Consider the following 20,147-nt stretch of genomic DNA (forward strand, 5'->3'; position numbering starts at 1 on the left):
TCAATATTTTCGTAGGGGTTAACACATAGATTTTGAGAAAAAATTTAAAAATATGACAATTTATTTTTAATACGTAGTTGAATCCTGCAATAACATATGATGATGGACAAAGAGGTTTGAAACCTTTGTTGTCTCCGTTTTTCAAGAGAATAGCGATTTTATTGTGGTTAGTCAACTAGTTTAAAAAGTATATGCAGTTTTACTAAATTAATTGATTAAAAATTAGAACGATGCCCATGTACCATAAAATGGAGTTTAGCATACATTAGTAAAAATGAAGAATATGGCTAGAAATTTTAAAATTGCACTAAAAAAAATAGGCTTCAGTATATATATATAGCATTTACCGAAAAATTCAATATTTTCGTAGGGGTTAACACATAATTTTGAGTAAAATTCAAAAATATGACAATAATGTTTTTATGAGTTTAGTATACATTGATACAAATGTATAATTTGCTTATAAATTTTAAAACAAATCTAAAGATTATAAGATTCAATATATAGAGCATTTACCGAAAAACTCAATATTTTCGTAGGGGTTAACCCATAGATTTTAAGAAAAATCAAAAAAATATGACAATATTGTTTTAACACTTAGTTGAATCCTGAAATAACATATGATGATGGTCAAAGAGGTTTGAAACCTTTGTTGTCTCCGTTTCTCAAGAGAATATCGATTTTATAGTGGTTAGTCAACTAGTTTAAAAAGTATATGCAGTTTTACAAAATTAATTGATTAAAAACTAGAACGATGCCCATGTACCATAAAATGGAGTTTAGCATATATTAGTAAAAATTAAGAATATGTCTAGAAGTTTTAAAACAGCACTAAAAAGTAATAGGCTTCAGTATATTAGCATTTACTGAAAAATTCAATATTTTCGTAGGGGTTAACACATAGATTTTGAGAAAAATTCAAAAATATGACAATACGGCTTTAATGCATAGTTGCATCTTACACAAACATATAATGATGTTCAAATAGGTTTGGAACCTTTGTTGTCTCCGTTATTCAAGATAATAACGATTTTACTGTGGTTATTCCTTTGATTTAAGGAGTATATGCAGTTTCACTAAATTAATTGATAAAAAATAAGAAAAATGCCCATGTACCATGAAAGAGAGTTTATCATACATTAACACAAATGTAGAATGTGGTTAGAAATTTTAAAACAACACTAAAGATTATAGGCTTCAGTATATAGAGCATTTACCGAAAAACTCAATATTTTCTTAAGGGTTAACACATAGATTTTGAGAAAAGTTCAAAAAATATGACAATATTGTTTTAATACATAGTTGCATCCTTCAATAACTTATGATGATGTTGAAAGAAGTTTGGAACCTTTGTTGTCTCCGTTTCTCTAGGGAATATCAATTTTATAGTGGTTAGTCCACTTATTTAGGGAGTATATGCAGTTTACTAAATTAATTGATGAAAAATTAGAACGATGTCCATGTACCATGAAAATGAGTTTAGTATACATTAATAAAAAATGTATAATGTGGTTATAAATTTTAAAACAAATATAAAGATTATTATCTTCAATATATAGAGGATTTACCGAAAAAACTCAATATTTTCGTAGGGGTTGTTAACACATAGATTTTGAAAAAAAATAAAAAAATATGACAATATTGTTTTAACACATAGCTGAATCCTGCAATAACATATGATGATGGTCAAAGAAGTTTGGAACCTTTGTTGTGTCAATTTCTCAAGAGAATAGTGATTTTATAGTGGTTAGTCCACTAATTTAGAAAGTATATGCAGTTTTATTAAATTAATTGATAAAAAATATAACGATGTCCATGTACCATGAAAAGGAGTTTAGCATACATTGATAAAAATGTCAATGTGGTTATAAATTTTAAAACAAATCTAAAGATTATAGGCTTCAATATATCGATCATTTACCGAAAAACTCAATATTTTCGTAGGGGCTAACACGTAGATTTTGAGAAAAATTAAAAAAATATGACAATATTGTTTTAATACATAGTTGAATCCTAAAATAACATATGATGATAGTCAAAGAATTTTGGAACCTTTGTTGTGTCCTTTTCACAAGAGAATGTCGATTTATAGTGGTTAGTCCCCTAATTGAGTAAGTATATGCAGTTTTACTAAATTATTTGATAAAAAATTATAACGATGTCCATGTACTATGAAAAATAGTTTAGCATACATTGATACAAAAGTGTAATGTGGTTATAAATTTTAAAACAAATCTAAAGATTATAGGCTTCGGTATATAAATCATTTACCGAAAAACTCAATATTTTCGTAGGGGTTAACACATAGATTTTGAGAAAAATTCAAAAAATATGACAATACTGTTTTAATACATAGTTGATCCTGCAATAACATATGATGATTTTAAAAGAGGTTTGGAACCTTTGTTGTCTCCGTTTCTCAAGAGAATATCGATTTTATAGTGGCTAGTCAACTAGTTTAGAAAGTATATGCAGTTTTGCTAAATTAATTGATTAAAAATTAAAACGATGCCCATGTACCATGAAATGAATTTTAGCATATATTAGTAAAAATGAAGAATATGGCTAGAAATTTTAAAACAGCACTAAAAATAATAGGCTTCAGTATATATAGCATTTACCGAAAAATTCAATATTTTCGTAGGGGACACATCGATTTTGAGAAAAATTCAAAAATATGACAATATTGTTTTAATGCATAGTTGCATCTTATGCAAACATATAATGATGGTCAAATAGGTTTGAAACTTTTGTTGTCTCCGTTTCTCAAGATTTTATTCTGGCTATGCCATTGATTTAAGGAGTATATGTAGTTTTACTAAATTAATTAATAAAAAATAAGAACGTTGCCGATGTACCATGAAAGAGAGTTTAGCATACATTAACACAAATGTAGAATGTGGTTAGAAATTTTAAAACAACACTAAAGGCTTCAATATATAGAGCATTTACCGAAAAACTCAATATTTTTGTAGGGGGTTAACACATAGATTCTGAGAAAAATTCAAAAAATATGACTATACTGTTTTAATACATAATTACATCATTCAATAACATATGATGATGTTGAAAGAAGTTTGGAACCTTTGTTGTTTCCGTTTCTCTAGAAAATATCAATTTTATAGTGGTTAGTCCACTGATTTAGGGAGTATATGCAGTTTACTAAATTAACTGATAAAAAATTATAACGATGTCCATGTACCATGATAATGAGTTTAGTATACATTAATACAAATGTATAATGTGGTTATAAATTTTAAATCAAATCTAAAGATTATAAACTTCAATATATAGAGCATTTACCGAAAAACTCAATATTTTCGTAGGGGTTAACACATAGATTTTGAGAAAAATTCAAAAAATATGACAATATTTTTTTAACACATAGTTGAATCCTGAAATAACATATGATGATGGTCAATGAGGTTTGAAACCTTTATCGTCTCCTTTTCTCAATAGAATAACGATTTTATAGTGGTTAGTCAACTAATTTAGAAAGAATATGCAGTTTTATTAAATTAATTGATTAAAAATTAGAACGATGTCCATGTACCATAAAAGAGAGTTTAGCATACATTAGTAAAAATGTAGAATATGGCTAGAAATTTTAAAACAACACTTAAAATAATAGGCTTCAGTATATATAGCATTTACCGAAAAATTCAATATTTTCGTAAGGGTATTAACACATAGATTTTGAGAAAAATTCAAAAATATGAAAATACTGTTTTAATGCATAATTGCATCCTACACAAACATATAATGATGGTCAGATAGTTTTGGAACCTTTGTTGTCTCTGTTTCTCAAGATAATAACGATTTTACTGCGGTTATTCCATTGATTTAAAGAGTATATGCAGTTAATTGATAAAAAAAATAAAAACGATGCTCATGTACCATGAAAAAAAGTTTAACATACATTAACACAAATGTAGAAGCGTACACTGCAGTGTACCTTGAACGTACGCCGCCACGTTGTACGTCATAGTGTACACCAAGGTGTACAACGTAGTGTACACTAGAGTGTACGGTATAAACTATAGTAGTACACTGGAATGTACACCGTAGCATCCACTGAAGTGCACACCGTAGTGTACACAGCAGTGTACACTAGAACGTACGGTGTATACTGAAGTGTGCACACATACGTATCAAATATATCTAATACACACGTACAAACAAAGCCTCTAAAACATGTGAACTGGACCATGATGTGGCCTAGAAAAACATTTGAAACCACTAGTTCTTATAAGACCAAATGGTCCATGGTGTGACCAATCAAAACCGCTAAAACCACTGTTTCTTATAAGAACAACTGGTCCACGATGCATCTATGTACTTATATGCAGCTAATCAAGGGGTTGTTGCCAGGAGATTCATTAGTACAATAATACATACTTAAAGAAAACTTGTTGACGTGCCAATTGTAATACACTTGTTTCTAGGGTACAAGGCAACCAGTTATATATTTCTTGCCCGTTTTAAGAAAAAAATATTATAGATTTTAACCCAGACTACATTCTATTCTGCAAAAAAATACCTGGAGAACTTGATGAACTGTTTCCCTGTAATATGATTAATGTATTTGGAAAAATTATCATAAAGTTTTTGTTGTTTTTATTCATCTCTTATATAAGAAATGAATAAAAACAACAAAAACTTTATGATAATTTTTCCAAATACATTAATCATATTACAAGGAAACAGTTCATGATCTTAACTTTAATTATAGTCAAAGTTCAAAAGAAAAAACTTTAATTATAGTTTATGACATTGTGTACGTGATGTTAATAGAAATTGAACGTGGACCAGAAAGGATCTAAATTTGTCTATTGATTAGAAGTATATCAATAGTTTTCTCTAGCATTTTAAGATGGGATCTAGTTAATCCAAATATGTATTATTTGTGATCGTGGACCTTATTAATTGTTAATCTCCAACAATGATACCAAATTTGGTGTTTTGGTGTCAAAAATTTTTGGTCATCTCTAACAATGACACCAAAAATATTATATATTGTTTGATATTTCAGTTTTAATTTTTGTAAATTTTTATTGTTTGTGATTGATAAATAATTATTATATCACATTTAGATTATTATTTATATTTTTATTATTTGTAAGTGATAAATAATAATGGTCATTTAATAATTTATTTTGAATAAAAAAATTAATATTTTAATTATGTGAAATTAAATTTAAAATATAAATAGTACAATATATTCATGTTTAATTACAAATTTAATAGTAATTGAATTATATTATTAAAAAAACATAATAAAATATATATTTTAAAGATTTGGTACGATAAATAGTGTTTGGTATAACATTATTCACATTATACAGCAAATTTGGTGGGATCGTGTTAAATTTGGTATTCCAACAATGGAGATGGTTAGAACATATATTGGATATGCCAATGGTGGGACAACTTATTCGTAGTCAAACATTACATATGCTATTTATACGAGTTAAAGTTTACAAGCTATCATGAAATTAGGAGAAAAGAAGAAGAAGAAAGGGGTGAAGTGGAGTCCTTTTTGCTTTATTGAAATGATCACTGGTCTTTAGTCAAAAAAATAAAAATATAGGCTCCTCGTGCAGAAAACATGACTTGATATGATAATGTTGAATATGATTTGATCATGTTGGGATACATGTGCAAAAATAGAAAGAAAAGTTTAATTTACATTAATTTAGCTAAAACTAGAGTACATAATAAAGCTGATAGGAAAGTGAAGCTTAATAACATAGTCTGGAATTATGATACCGTAATGTATATTCATGACTCTTAGCTAGCCTAATACGAAAAAGATTATTTTAACTAAAAAACAGAGTGAATTGTAAACGATAGATCGGATAAGTTAATAATGAGAAGATCGAAAGAGCAAGATTAACCCGGATTCTTAACTTGGAATTTTTAAATCATGATTTGATGTTTTTTTATTTTTTTTTTACATTTTTCGGCTAAGAACCGACTCTTATATCTCTTATTTAAAAAACTGTTCCTAATTTTTATTAGTTAAAAACTAAAAAACGGTTTTTAGCCGAAACTAAAAACCCAGTTAATCATGGTGTAAAACAGTAACGGACAAATAATAAAGAAAGGGAATTAAAATGGGGGTGAAAAAGGGAAAGAAAAGCAACTTGTGCGTCTGACGTCAGCAAAGGAGTGGGACCCGTCCCGTTTTCGCTCTAATTCTGCTTGGGGGGATGCGAAAGAAACAAAACGGAAGTCTTCTAATGGGCCCCACAAACAGGATTAAAGACCAGAGGATCGTATTAACTCCTCAATAGAATTTAATCTGGACCGTGCGATCCCCTCAAGAAGCCATCATCACTCTCTTACTCTCAAGCGGCGAGGCGAGAGAGAGATTCTCTGCAACTTTCGTCGATCCCTTCTTCTTCTTCTTCTCTCTTGATCAAAAACTTTTATCGAATTTCGTTTTAATTGAGCTACGTAATCTTGAATTCTGCAGCGTGTTACTTCACGTTGTTTGTTTGTTCCCTTTCTTTTTTTTTTTTGGGCTTTTCAGAGATATTTTTCTATGTTCTTCTTCCCCGACGATAACAGCAGGAGTTTGATATAGATGAAAATGGTGAAAAGCTGGGGTGGAGTTAAATAGATTAATGTGTTGGTATGTTCCCTGTCTCTCAACTTCCCTCCCTGGAACGCTTCCTCCATTACCTTTTGCTTTTGAATTGAGTTAAGTGAGCAAAAAGTTTCTATTTTATTTTATATGTGTAGAAGAAAATGGGTACAAGAAGCGATCTCAGAGGCTTTCTTAAACAGAGCCAAAAGACATCAGATGGGAGATCATCTTCATATCTTCTTCTTAACTCAGGAAGTCGAAAGGAATGTGATGAGGTTGTGAAATACATGTCAAAGTTGCCGCCCTATCTCCAAGGAGGAGAAGAAGAAAGCAATGTTTTGAATGTTGGAGTCTTGGACTGGTCTCGTCTTGAGAAATGGAAGCAGAAATGTGAGAGAAGAGTGTCTTCTACTACTACTACTACTACTTTAGGAACACTTCCCAATGCCTCCTCTCATCGCATTCACAGGTGTAAGATTGGTGACCACCAAGTGCATGCTGGTTCCAATCTCCGTAAAAAGGAACCTTCTGGTGGGACAACAAGGCACTCAAAGACAGCTTCTTCGAGGATATTTGATCAACAAGACAAGATCAGACATTCTTCACCAAGCAAGCGGTTTAGTTTCAGCTTCAAAGAGGACACATCAGCTACTGATTCTATGAGATTTGATGGTTTAGCTTGTCCATCTCATCAGTCAAGCAATACGGAGGAGAAGCACAACACTCACGGTGGTGAATCTCGAGTTAGCCCTCTTAGAAGGCTTCTTGACCCTTTACTGATGAAACCCAAAGACTCAACTTCTTCCAATCAAGATGAAAAGAAGAAGCAGTCGAGAACACGAGCTCTTTTACACCTAACGATCAGAAACGGCATCCCTCTATTTCAATTTGTGGTCGATGATGACAACCTCAACAACAAGAGCAGGAGCATCCTAGGGGCTACAATGAAAAGCTCTGCTTCATCGTTCAAAGACGAAGATTCTGTTAAGTACTGCACATTCTACTCAGTTAATGAAGTCAAAAAGAAAAAAAGCGGAAGCTGGTTGATCCATGGACACAAAGACAGGTTCGTCTACAATGTCATCGGTGAAATGCGGTTATGCAACTCAGATATAACAGAGCATAAACCGGAAAACATCTCTTGTGTGATGAGAGAATCAGTGCTCGTTGATGAAACAGAGGAGCAAGTAAAAGGGAGGAAAGAGGTTGCAGCCGTGGTGATCAAGAAAGGAGAAACGACAGTGATAATTCCAGGTGGCGTTCACAGTATCCCGGAGAAAGGAGAACCGACGCCGTTGATTAGAAGGTGGAGATCGGGAGGGTGTTGCGACTGCGGTGGCTGGGATGTGGGATGTAAACTCCATGTCCTCTCCAACAATACACTCCTCCATGATTTTGACCAAACCTTCACACTTTTCGATCAGGTAAAGTATATAATCATAAATGGAATAGAATGAAGATAGTCCCTTTTCTTTTATATATGAAAATCTATTTCAGAGATTAAAAAAAAATCATCTCTGGTTTATTTACATTGAGCAGGAAGAAAGTGATAAAAACACTGGTCCGGTTTTGGGGATGACAGAGCTCAAGACAGGGATGCATAGGGTGGAGTTTGGTTCGTTTCTTTCGCATCTACAAGCGTTTTTTGTGTGCGTGACGGTTGTAACGTGTGCCTCCGAGGAGGAAACGGTGTCAAAGACTACCGCAAAAGCTTCCTCTCCGTTTGCTCCGCCTCTGTCTCCTGTTGGTAGAGCCTAAATACCCCCCACAAACTCGGGGACAGAGAGAGTGTATAATGGCTCTGGTCTTTCTTTCTTTCTTTCTTTCTTTTGGACAACGAGAGAGAGAGTATGCCATATTGTCATGGTTTCCGGTCGATAATGTGACGAGTTCACATGCATTATTGATTCATGCTCTGTCCTTTTCACAAAAAGAAATGAAAAATACCACCTGTACTTCCAAATGCTTCTTTAACTATTTCCTGAAACGAGCGTCCCATTAACTACTATTATACTATAATAATAGTACTGAAAATAACTTAAAACAGATGCAAATATATATTGCCAGTAATACTAAACTAATTAACCTGGAAAATACCAACGCTTTATTCCTACGCTTTCTGTTAACTTGATAATTCAAAACAAAAAAAAAAAAATCCATGCAAATATATATTGCCAGTTAAGAGAGCATGAGTCATAACACAATTAACTTGCCACCAGATATGTTTCTTATTAGAATTTTGACATTTTCCCTTTATTAGAATTTAAAAGTATTTTTCTTTCCTTTATAAAAGTAAATATTGATAGTTTGAATTTGTTTAGAACAAAGAAAGGAAAAAGTATAATATTTTTTTGGAGGCGGGAAGTGTCTCTCAACCAAGTTTTGACCGGCGGCGATGGGATGCATTTGCTTCAAGTCTTTGCGGCTAAAACCTCCACCGTCGATTACATCAACCGTCGTCGATAGTCAAGACGATGACGACGGCGACGACGGAGGACAATACCCGCTGATATTCAGGGAGTTCAGCTTCGAGCAGCTGAGAATCGCCACCGACGGATTCTCCCCCGGAAACATAGTGTCGGAGCACAACGAGTGGGTACCAAACACAGTGTACAAGGGCAAACTCGGCGATGGTCGTCGGATCGCCGTCAAACGGTTTCAAAGACTTTCATGGCCTGATCCTTTCCAATTCATCGTTCGTCTTTTTTCCTTTCTTGTTCATAATCTTTTCATCATTTTGATTAACCAAAGATTGGATATTTCTTTTGGTGGAAAAATCAGAAGGAAGCAGAAGCTGTTGGGAGATTGAGGAGTGAGCATATGGCTAATCTGATCGGTTATTGTTCTGATGACAGCGAGAGACTTCTTGTTGCTGAGTTTATGCCTAATTCCACTTTATCTAAGCATCTCTTTCACTGTACTATCTCTCTCTCTCTCCTTTTTCTCTTTGGTGGATTATGATGATCATGTTTTAACTTGCCACACAAGAAAGATGGTAAGCTTAATAAAAATTGTAAATGAATGTTTCAGGGGAGAAGAGACCGATGAAATGGCAAACAAGGTTAAAAGTTGCGCTTCATACCGCAAAAGCACTGGAGTATTGTAATGACAAAGGCATTAACTTATACCATGATCTTAATCCCTATAGGATACTCTTTGATAAGGTACCCTCTTTCATTGTTTCTTCTTTCTTGATTTGGAAGGAAAAAAAACCAAGAAAATCTTCTTCTTTTTTATGAAAAATTGCTTGATGACACAGGTGGGCAATCCTAAACTTTCTTGCTTTGGTCTCATGAAGAATAGCCATGAAGGGAAGAATCATAGTACCAACCTAGCATTTGCTCCACCCGAATATTTGCGCCTAGGTACTTAAAACAACCTTTTTGATATTTGGATCAACAAGAAAATATAGCTTTAATATCATAGAAACTCTACAATAACTTGTTTTTTCAGGTACTTTGATACCGGAGAGCGTCACATATAGCTTTGGGACCTTGTTGTTAGATCTCATGAGCGGCAGACATATTCCTCCAAACCATGTATGATCAAAATGGTCGAATAGTTTGCATTAATTTTTAACATTTTAGACTGCTTAATTTTTTTTATTTTTTTTTTTTGAAATAATGTTAAATTAATTCTAACAAAAAAGCTGTTTTACACTGCTTAATTAGTATCACATTTCTTATGTAAGTTACTACTGCGTGTGCAGGCGCTTGATTTGTTCCAAACCAAAAACTATTTGGTGCTAGTGGATTCAGCATTGGCTGGTCAGTTCTCTGATGAAGACAGGACAGAACTAATGCACATAGCTTCTCGATGTTTGAAGACTGAACCCGAGGAGAGGCCAAGTATAAGGTTTCTCATGTCAACTCTTTCTAGACTTCAGAGACGATCTGAGTTATGGCCAACCAGTGTCAAAAGACTCATGCCTGTAAGTGTCCGTATTATTCAAGAGTACTCCCTTCTATGCATACTTAATCAAATATTTGACTTAATAACTCAAAATATTAATTGACAGTCTTCTTCAAACAAAAAGACTAAACATGCTACAGAGCCACTGAAGTTAACTCCTTTTGGAGATGCGTGTTTGAGAGCAGACCTTTGCACCATGCACGAAGTACTCGAGAAACTCGGGTATGGAGCAGACGATGATGTGATCTCAAACGAGGTACGTTAATGATTAATTTATTATTGATATCCCAAAGCAAAATGATCGTTGCTGATATTAAATAAATATACTTATACATTTGCCAGTTCTCATTCCAAATGTGGACGGGAGAAATGCAAGAGAATATGGACCACAAGAATCATGGAGATGCAGCTTTTCGTGCTAAAGATTATGATACCGGCATTGAATTCTATACAGAGGTAAACTAAAAAGAAGAAGAAAAATCTATACGTCCTCCTTCTCAGTCTCTCTTATTAGAACTATTAAGGGCCTAATCTAAATATATAGGTGACATTATGTTATTTCACTTTGAAAAGTTAAAAACCAATGGGTTTGAAGAGTGCAGTCTATATTTGAAACACTCCGGAACTCTTTAAGTCATACAAAACATGGAATCATCAGGAAACATGAACACACCATTGTTGACTTTGATTCATTCTTTATATTTGTCTGCAGTTCATGTATGGAGCTCCTACAGTCTCACCAACAGTTTTGGCAAGACGATGTCTATGTTACCTTATGACTGAAATGTTCAGTGAGGCTTTAAGCGACGCGATGGAAGCGCAAGTAGCTTCACCTGAATGGCCAATCCCTCTTTACTTACAAGCTGCTTGTCTCTTCAAGCTCGACATGGAAGCTGAAGCTAAAGAAGCTCTTAGACATGGTTCTGCTCTTGAGTCTTATTAGAATTTGTGAAAAAATAATAATATATACGTATATTCAGAAATCGTTAAATACAAAAAACATGTAACCCACTCAAATTTTGTGTGATATTTAAAAAAAAAATATTTTGTAATCTAACTCAGTTATGAATCTTTATGTTTTTGTATATTCAATGGCTTGATATGATTACACTTGTGCAAAAATCTAAAACAGGAATCAAATTCATATAAGGCAAAAGAAAAAAAAACACAGAGGTTAACCTTGTTTCCTCATTGTTGTTAAGGCAAGGTAAAGTGGAAGTACCGTGAGATTACAAATGCAGAGACCATACATGTTAAAAGGAAGTTAAGAAACCTATTCCCTCTCCAGAATCTCCGGTTAAGAGACCATACTTCCGGCCTCCGCGTCATCCACATTGGTCTCAGTCTTTGTTTGATCAATCTCATTAGCAACTTTAGAGAAGTTTAGAGCTATGGAACGAAAAATCTCGCAAGTCCTGAAATTTTTAACTTACTAAATCCTAACAGTTGTTCTCATTGAGATCAAACGAGATTGTAATATAGTATGTAGTAAGTGGTGTACTCTTTTATTGTATCCTTGGTCCTTGGGAATAAAATGAAGTTGACCAAAAAAAAAAGCTTTAAGCTGATAAGTAAGTATCATCGTGTTGTAGTGCGGCTAAGCTTTGAGACCACCGCCTTCACGACACACCCCTCACTTCTCTCTCTTTAAAGGTTAAAAATGTTTTTTTTTCAACTTACCAATAGTAAGCAAGCCTTGTCAGCCAAGAGGTTGATGTTCGTCGCCGTTCATGGACTTGACTAGTTTGGTTGGTTTAGTTGGTCACGTATAAGACCATGCCCTCTAGAATTCAGGCCTATTAATAATATAAATGAGTCTTAGGTCCACGAATAATAATTAAGCCAACATTTTAAAAATATTATTTAAGACATTATGGCTTTGGGGTCGTAACAAAGAAAAATCCATAAAAATTTCTTCATACGACCCTGGATATACATTGTCATTTCAAACACCAATTACATTAGATGACCAATGCAGAACTAATTAGCATAGCGAGTAGAAAATATTAAAGTTATTACAATGTGGTTCTGTCTGAAGCAGAGAAATTAAAACCAAACCAGTAAAAAGCCGTGGGAAGTTCTAAGAAACAGTACGTAGATCATGAAAATCAACATTACAGAGAAAAGATTAGGCATTCTTTTTCTTTTCTTCACGTGGATTACAGAGAAAAGATTAGGCATTCAATGAGCGTCTTGAGGTTGTGGAGGAGGAGGAGGAGGAAGCTTGGGAATATAAGGATTGAGAGGGCTTCCGTGCTCAATAGGACCTCCTCTAACCGAATGTTTTGTTGTTGGAGTTGGATCTACTGGAATATTGTAATCCTCCAAACCCAACTCCATCTCTGCCATTTCTCCACGCGAAAGGTTATTTAATTGATCCTCTAAAGAAACAAGAACATACTAAAGAGAGTTAAAGAGAATATGATTGATTACCAGAAGAAACTAGTGAGACAGAGAGGACTATGACAGCCAAAGTGAAGACAAATCTTGATTCCTTCATCTTTCTTCTTCTTCAGTGACAGACAACAAAGAAAGTTTCTTCTTCTTTTTTTGAAAAGAGAGAGCGATCGTTTAACAAAAAGAAGATGTGTATGAATTATAAGGCCATGTGGGAGGGTTCTTGGATCTTTGTGTCTTGAATGTGTTGTTGTGGGTCAAATCGAGAACAGAGTTATTGCTCTCTCTCTCTCTCTGTTGCAGAGATGAAGCACCTCAAACAGCTCAGTAGCTCGTTTATTGGCTATACTTAAATGCTCCTCCACTACTTTTCGTTTACAACACGTGTCCCGGTTTCTCTATCTCCATAAACAGCAAATTACTCATCGATTGTATTTGATCACCATTGATATAAATGAGGAAGAAGAGAAGGAATAAAAGAGGAATGTGAAAACAAAGGATGTTTATAAGAAATTAGGTGATGGATGGAGAAGAAGAAGAAGATACAAAGGTTGAGGCGGTGCTTTTTATTTAAATATATATAGAAGGATAATTGTGGTTGTTGGCTATTTTAACACCACTAGCTACTAGTGAGTAGTTATTGTCTTTGTAGTATTAATAGCATTATCAGATTTAATGAGTATCAGCATTGTAAACACGAAACATGCTGTTAAAACATACTGTAGAAAAATACTACTACTATTATAAGCAAAAAAATACTAAAATAGTACTCCATTAATGTCGTATAGCGTTAGTTGCCTTGCAATAAAAAAGAAGAAGAAGTTAATGCCATGATGTGACTCGAATCAACAACATTATTTCGAATTTTCATTGCTGTCAAATTTAAATGCTGTTTTTTTTTGTACTTGAAAACTAATAACATAGATGTACAACAAATTTCACATTTCACATTCCTTATTCCTTTCACACTCAGAGTGGCAAACTTTATTTGTAAATCTTTATTACACATTGTATATGTGATTAGACTTAGACATAATCAGGATTAGTTAGTTGAAGCGGTCGATATAAAATCGGTATTAAGATATCCGTAGTTCAACGGTGCCTCCGGAGAGCATAGACGTAAATCAAGCAAGCTATTCACGTACGCTGGCCATTTCGAACAATAAAAATGATATTTATTATACCAAACGCCAATTGTGAGCAGCTGAGCATCCATATGACAATGGAACATATATCCCATGCACATGCATGCATACCGAAATGCTTCTCATGTGATTAGTGTGGTATTAAGTAAGTTATATAGATTTGTCCACAGAAAAGAAGTTAGTCATACAGAAATGTAAGTAAAATAAAATGACTAAAATGAACATCTTTATCTCTCTTTTTATTGTCTAGTTGTACGATTTGGCAATTTGTTAATATATCATCACCGATCAATTAGATAATAGTATCGTTTAAATTCATTTATTAAATAGAGGCGTGGGCCTAAATGTCACATTCTAGAACATGGGGCTACGGAAGAGAGGAGATAAACGTACTAGGGCTGGGGGTACACATTTAATTAAATTTTTACATTACTCAGCTCAGCAAACCACCGAGAGAGAGAGAGAGAGGGAAACAACAAGGTTCCTCTCCAAGAAGAAGAAGATGACTTTAAATTATATTTATTTAATTTCTTCCATCTGCTTTTCCTTTCATCACACGTTATACAATCACGAATCCTATCAATTCAATTCAGAAGGAAAAAAAGCTTTTTTGAAAAAAAAAAAAAAAAAAAAAAAAAAAAGGAAAAAGAGCTCCTTAAAGCTTACTCAAAGCTTCATCCCAGTTTCAGCTATGGTGGTGCTCTTCAAAGCCTTAGCTTTCCTCTTCCTTTTAAGCTTCAAGATTTACGAAACTAAGGCTGATGCAGATGGATGTTCCTCTTTCTCCTTTAATGGGGTTTGTGAGCTTTGACAAGAATATTGGCTCTGTTTGTCCTAAAAAAGAAAGCAACTGGTTTCTCGTGAATTCAACAAAAATGCATTTATAATCAGTTGCCACTTTCAGACATCTTTACTCTGTGTCGTGACTGAGAAGAAAGAGTAACAATGGAATGTGTATTGTCTCCAGTGGGCCCTCTTCCTCAGTTTATGGATTTTTATCGGACTTTGTTTGTATGAGCAATGATTCGTATTTTTTTTTATTTCGTATCTGCGTCCACAAATTAGGTCTGTATTTCTAATATCTTTCTATAAACCTAATTACATGAAAAAACCAAAAAAAGAACAAAAGTCATGTGATTTCCCCGTATGTGTGTGTGTTTAAGAAGCTCTATCTCTCGTTATCTGAGAGTCTGTGCACTTAGACTTGGTCTTTCAAACCGGTTGATACTACGGGGTTGTTGTGGTTCATCAGAAGAAGTGTCACACATGCAACCAGGAAGAGGGTTTGCATAAAAATTCTCCTCCAACTTGGGACTCAACCCTGCCCTTCCTGCCCGTCTAACATACGGTGCTCCTAATCTTTTCCCATGCAATCTCTTCACCTTGGACGAGAAATCTTCCCAAGACATGAGCCCCGCATCGAGCCTATCAATCAATTTCACTAATCTTTGCCTGAACAAACAAAAAAACACACGGTAAAATGTCAGTCTTAAAATTACATAAAAAGTATTTTAATCACGCAAAATAAAACACAAACTGTACCTGTGGGGATTAATCGTTTTTCTAAAACCTTGGAATCTACGGTGACCCTGAACCGCTTTGGCCATGTTTCCATCATAAGTGTAAGCGAAAACGTCGCTTTCGAGTGCTAAATTGTAATCAAGAGCAGCCAATCTGTTCTGGTAAGGTTTAATAGTCGAAAGTTCTTCCTCAGTCGCCAGTGTGGAGTGAGAGAAGACGTTTGGGAACTCTTGGTGGAATGCATTCATACTGTTTTCGCCGTAGATCTCCCCTGCAACAATGTAGATCTTCGTGGTCGAAGGAAACCCCATTGCCTTGAGGAACACGGCAGCTTCCCGCGGCGTCATGGGGCAGTTACCTTCAAGACGACGTTCTGTACCGTTGATCACCTTTTCTTTCCAGTGAGGAATACTATACCTCATCTTCTCGAGATCGATCGATTCCTCAGAGGTTAGACTGTGATCGCACCCGGTAAAGGCCAACATATCTTTCTCGTACCTCAAGTGAAGAGCAAGGTAGGGTTCATTGTTTTCTCTAAGTCTTGAAGTGAGAACTTTACTTAGATTCTCTATCTCTGGAGAGTAACGAAGAGCTTCGTAGTTGGCCCGACATCTAAGCCGCTGGATGGAAGGAGGTGGGCTGTTATTGGCTAGGCGAGAGTCAGTGTGATTGAACACAATCACCTTATGCTTCTTCAGTAGCTTTGAGATTGAGTTTCTGTAATAACTCGCCTGAGCGCGGTCAAAAACATTACAGAGTTAGGTCAAAATCCTGAAGAGAAAAACAGAGAAGTTTGAAAGCAATGAAAAAAAATTGAAATTACCTTGGACCAGGAAACAGGATTCTTTTCAATAGGCTTGATGGAAGCAAGTTCTTGCGGTAAATACTCGACAATGTTGACATCTTCTGCTAATACGTTGATGAAATGTCTCCAGTCGAAAATTTCCTTAAACGTACTGGAAAGATAATGAACACAACAAACTTATAAGATGATGATGATTATGATGATTCTGTTGAATTGATGATGATGATGATGTGTTTACCTTGGATCACTCCAGAAAGATGAATGGTCAAGGAAAGGAAGAACAAGACTAGCGTTCATGATTTTGGCTATTGCAACCATATCGCATATCTGTGAACAAGAGACAAATGAAGTGAGGACTTGGGAAAATCGAATCCAGAAAAAGGCTTTAAAAGAAGGAGAAGAGAGACTTACACCAGTTCTCATTTGATTCAGACCACCGTTGGCGTGAACAACAAGGTAACCGTTGGTTTGCTTGATTGGTCCTAAACCAGGTAAAAAACAATAACTCGGTCTTAAATATCTCAGTCAAACCAAGGCGACTCAAAGAAGAAGAAGTAGGAAACTTACTTTGGTTCTTAGGACGAGTTAAGCATTTGTGATAGTTACCAGTTTCCGGTTGATTCCAAATCTCTGGGATCTGTTACCAAAGTCAATATTATTAGTTCGTAGAATGGTAACGAATAAGCAAAAGCCCAATGGGCCAACGTACAAGTCAATGTGTTTGTGATGTGATTAGTTACGCGTAAATAAATACTGGATGAGTTTTTATTTATTGCAGTCAACCCTCTGGAAAATTCAAAAAAGAACAAATGGGTACACTCCCACGATGACTTTCGTATTTTGGAAAATATTTGATTAAATATATTCATTAACGAACATTAAGGAATTTTCTTCTTACGAAACTAATCCTCTTTTTAAATTAACTGCTAATTAAAAAAAAAAGGATTCAGCTCAGATTTATATCAAAAATTAGTACTTTTAAATGATTTTTAATATAATAAAAACAAAAAATTGACTCTGTTTGTACGGAGGATTAGAATTAGAAGCTTACCGGCTTTCGTTGGGGAAGGAGTAGTTGAATGGAATTGGAGGAAGACTCTTCTTCTCGGATGATTTTCTCAATGTTATTTCTGGGATGAATCGAAAACACAAACTCGTGTTTCTCCTCCACGTGTTGCCGCCGTCCACCGGAGAGAGCAACAATAAGGAAGAAAGTGAAGACGAGGATTCCTAATAAGGACAGAATCACACGGCCGAGATTCGAGGCCGATCTCATGTTCTTAGCCGTCCACTGGGATTTGTTGTCCACCATGAGCATCCACACCAGCCTGAATTTGCGCAGAGACAGAAACCCCACGAGGTAATTGTTGTGGGATCCACTCGGACAACACGATGATAATCCTCCTCCGTCGGAGAGGCTGCAGCAGCTAGTGGCTTCTTCCTCGTCGGGGACGTAAACGACTGCGTTTCCTCCTCCTACGGTGCTGAAGTTGCAATGATCTTCCTGAGAATCAGCCACGCGACGTCTTGTTGTCGCCGCCGGTAACTGGCTGCTGCTCGACGTATTCACCGGAACGCCGACTGACATATGGCCGAGAAAACAGGGGAATTTATAGAAACAATGAATCTTCTTTCTTTCTTTCTTATTAAAATTTAAAACTGCGTGATCTCAGGCGAGCAGACAAACAATCTCTCTCCCTAATTTCTTCTTCCTCTCTCCTTCTTCTTCCGTTATATACACGTCTGAATGTATTATACGCGGGGCTAATATGTCATTGTATGTATTTGTCCTTTGTAAAGGGCGAACAAAAGAGTTAGAAAGTTGTGGAAATTACAAGTCTTTTTGATCCAACTTTAAAAAAAAAAAAAAAAAACAATTTGGACTTTTATTTATTTCACATGTAAAAAAGGTTCGTTATTAAAATCATTTAGTGTACAACTACGAATTTGCTTTCAACAAATATTCAGATTTTTTTATATTTTTCCTACTTACTTTATTACTGTAACTTAATCTCGACAGATTATCTGATTTTGTCTTCTTTTAAAAAAACTGTTGATAAACTTTAGACGTAGTTGATAATTACATTTATAATTAACAAAATACGGTATCATTTGTTTTGTTATTATTGGTTAATATTTATTGTATTTGCCTAACTAGAACGAATAGACACGTAGATTTTAGAAACAAGGGATTTTGCACAGTAATTAGGTGTTAGTATTAAACCTGGCATCTTGTATTGTCGTTGAAAATAACCGTAGTTATTTTTGTTAAATTTATTTATGCTTTAGCTTTTTTCAACTAACAAACCGTTTTTATTTAAACTGAAACCTTTCATAATTAATAAATATCTATCTTTTTTTTGTCATCAAATAAATTTATTCTTTCGGTAAATACTATTATCCTCGTAACCTATAAATTAATTATGGGTATGATTGGTAGTGGTTATAGGTGTTGTCAAGAGTTCCACTTTTTTTTACGTCACTAAATTTACAACAATCAACCTTTAATAAAAAATTTAAAATTACAACTCACATGAAATAACCTACAGTTGTACAAGTATTCTGTATAACCAAAAATCCAGAGCAATTTTTTAGAGTTCCATAAAATTCTAAAGCAATAAAATCTAAAGCAACAACAAAAAATCTACAGATTTGTTTCACGGTAATTTTTTTAAAGCTACATTCATTATCAATCGGACCCTATATTAATATTTTGTATTATAAGGTCAATGTTCAAGAAAATTATATTATTTGTATGTGAACAAATTAATTCCAGCATAAATTTAATATATTATTATAAATATAAATTTAATATATTATTATAAATTTCTGAAAATGACGAGCTTGAGACTGGTATTTTTTTGTAGGATCCTCTAGTAATGAAAAAAAATCAATTAAAACCTTTAAAGCATTTTTTAAAAAAATGTTTCAAACTAAAGAAAATTTAATTTAATTTCTTAAAAAGCTTCAGTAAATAAATAGGTTTTAAACTATGTATCACTTGAAGTTTACTAAAGATAGTGCAAATTTTGAAAAAATCCATTAGTCATCACTAACTTTTATTTTCGGTGAATTATCACTAACTAGTTTGCCTATGCTGCTCACATGAAAAAGTTTTCATCGCTATCACTCTATCAACATGTAAGTTTTGGTATGCTTATGCTACGTACTCTTATGAAAAGTTCTTTAACTTTTATGGCAACTAAACCAATTTTGTAATACGTATTAATTTGAAGTTTTTTTACCGCAAAGTATTGTATCACTATCAGTTTTTTTCAAAAAAAAAAAAAAAGTATTATATCAGAAAGTGAGGTTGGTATAACTTAATTGTTTCACGGAATAGTTAAGTAAGTAGTATTTAAATATAAATTTTATTTTTGTGTATAGAATAGGAAATTTGTGAAAGCTGTCGTAGTCATATTTTAGTTTTTTTTAATAAGTTTTATATTTAACTATTTACATTGTAAATTAGCGACACTGCACTGTAATAAGAAAAATGCATTCGAGAAATTGTAATTTTCAGAGTCATACAAACTAAGTAAGGAATAAGGATTTTAATGCGTCATACTGGACATATTTTCGTCAACTTTCTTTTTATAGGTTTAAGTTTTAACCAATACCTAATAAACTAATCTATGTAGATACTGACCAGTTCTATTAATAATACACATTAAAAATAGCATGCGTGTCTATCACGCAGTCATTTTCTCCTATGTTAAATTCCTATAATGCATTTTAAATAAATTTAGAAATTGATCATTTGTTACTTTATATA

The 20,147-nt window shown here is 33.9% G+C and overlaps 4 protein-coding genes across 4 annotated transcripts; 2 read left to right on the top strand and 2 right to left on the bottom strand.

Moving 5' to 3' along the window:
* The first annotated feature begins 6,321 nt into the window (after window positions 1-6,321).
* On the top strand, window positions 6,322-8,539 carry LOC106313835. The gene is made up of 3 exons (XM_013751753.1): window positions 6,322-6,637; window positions 6,748-8,016; window positions 8,132-8,539. Exons 2-3 carry the CDS (start codon window positions 6,754-6,756, stop codon window positions 8,348-8,350), a joined length of 1,482 nt encoding a protein of 493 aa, XP_013607207.1. The 5' UTR covers window positions 6,322-6,637; window positions 6,748-6,753; the 3' UTR covers window positions 8,351-8,539.
* Window positions 8,540-8,967: 428 nt separating this feature from the next.
* Window positions 8,968-11,454, top strand: LOC106316966 (probable serine/threonine-protein kinase At5g41260). The gene is made up of 9 exons (XM_013754831.1): window positions 8,968-9,287; window positions 9,374-9,509; window positions 9,623-9,756; window positions 9,852-9,957; window positions 10,046-10,131; window positions 10,302-10,523; window positions 10,611-10,760; window positions 10,847-10,960; window positions 11,217-11,454. Exons 1-9 carry the CDS (start codon window positions 8,988-8,990, stop codon window positions 11,445-11,447), a joined length of 1,479 nt encoding a protein of 492 aa, XP_013610285.1. The 5' UTR covers window positions 8,968-8,987; the 3' UTR covers window positions 11,448-11,454.
* Window positions 11,455-12,477: 1,023 nt separating this feature from the next.
* On the bottom strand, window positions 12,478-13,455 carry LOC106316229. The gene is made up of 2 exons (XM_013754101.1): window positions 12,938-13,455; window positions 12,478-12,846 (listed from the first exon to the last, which is right to left on the bottom strand). The coding sequence occupies exons 1-2, from the start codon at window positions 13,002-13,004 to the stop codon at window positions 12,686-12,688; spliced, it is 228 nt and encodes a 75-aa protein (XP_013609555.1). The 5' UTR covers window positions 13,005-13,455; the 3' UTR covers window positions 12,478-12,685.
* Window positions 13,456-15,060: 1,605 nt separating this feature from the next.
* On the bottom strand, window positions 15,061-18,088 carry LOC106313211 (uncharacterized protein At1g04910-like). The gene is made up of 7 exons (XM_013750968.1): window positions 17,424-18,088; window positions 16,940-17,009; window positions 16,784-16,854; window positions 16,611-16,699; window positions 16,391-16,523; window positions 15,589-16,298; window positions 15,061-15,498 (listed from the first exon to the last, which is right to left on the bottom strand). The coding sequence occupies exons 1-7, from the start codon at window positions 17,958-17,960 to the stop codon at window positions 15,225-15,227; spliced, it is 1,884 nt and encodes a 627-aa protein (XP_013606422.1). The 5' UTR covers window positions 17,961-18,088; the 3' UTR covers window positions 15,061-15,224.
* Window positions 18,089-20,147: the final 2,059 nt, after the last annotated feature.

This window comes from Brassica oleracea, chromosome C9, assembly GCF_000695525.1.
Source record: "Brassica oleracea var. oleracea cultivar TO1000 chromosome C9, BOL, whole genome shotgun sequence".
NCBI classification, from domain to species: Eukaryota; Viridiplantae; Streptophyta; class Magnoliopsida; order Brassicales; family Brassicaceae; genus Brassica; species Brassica oleracea.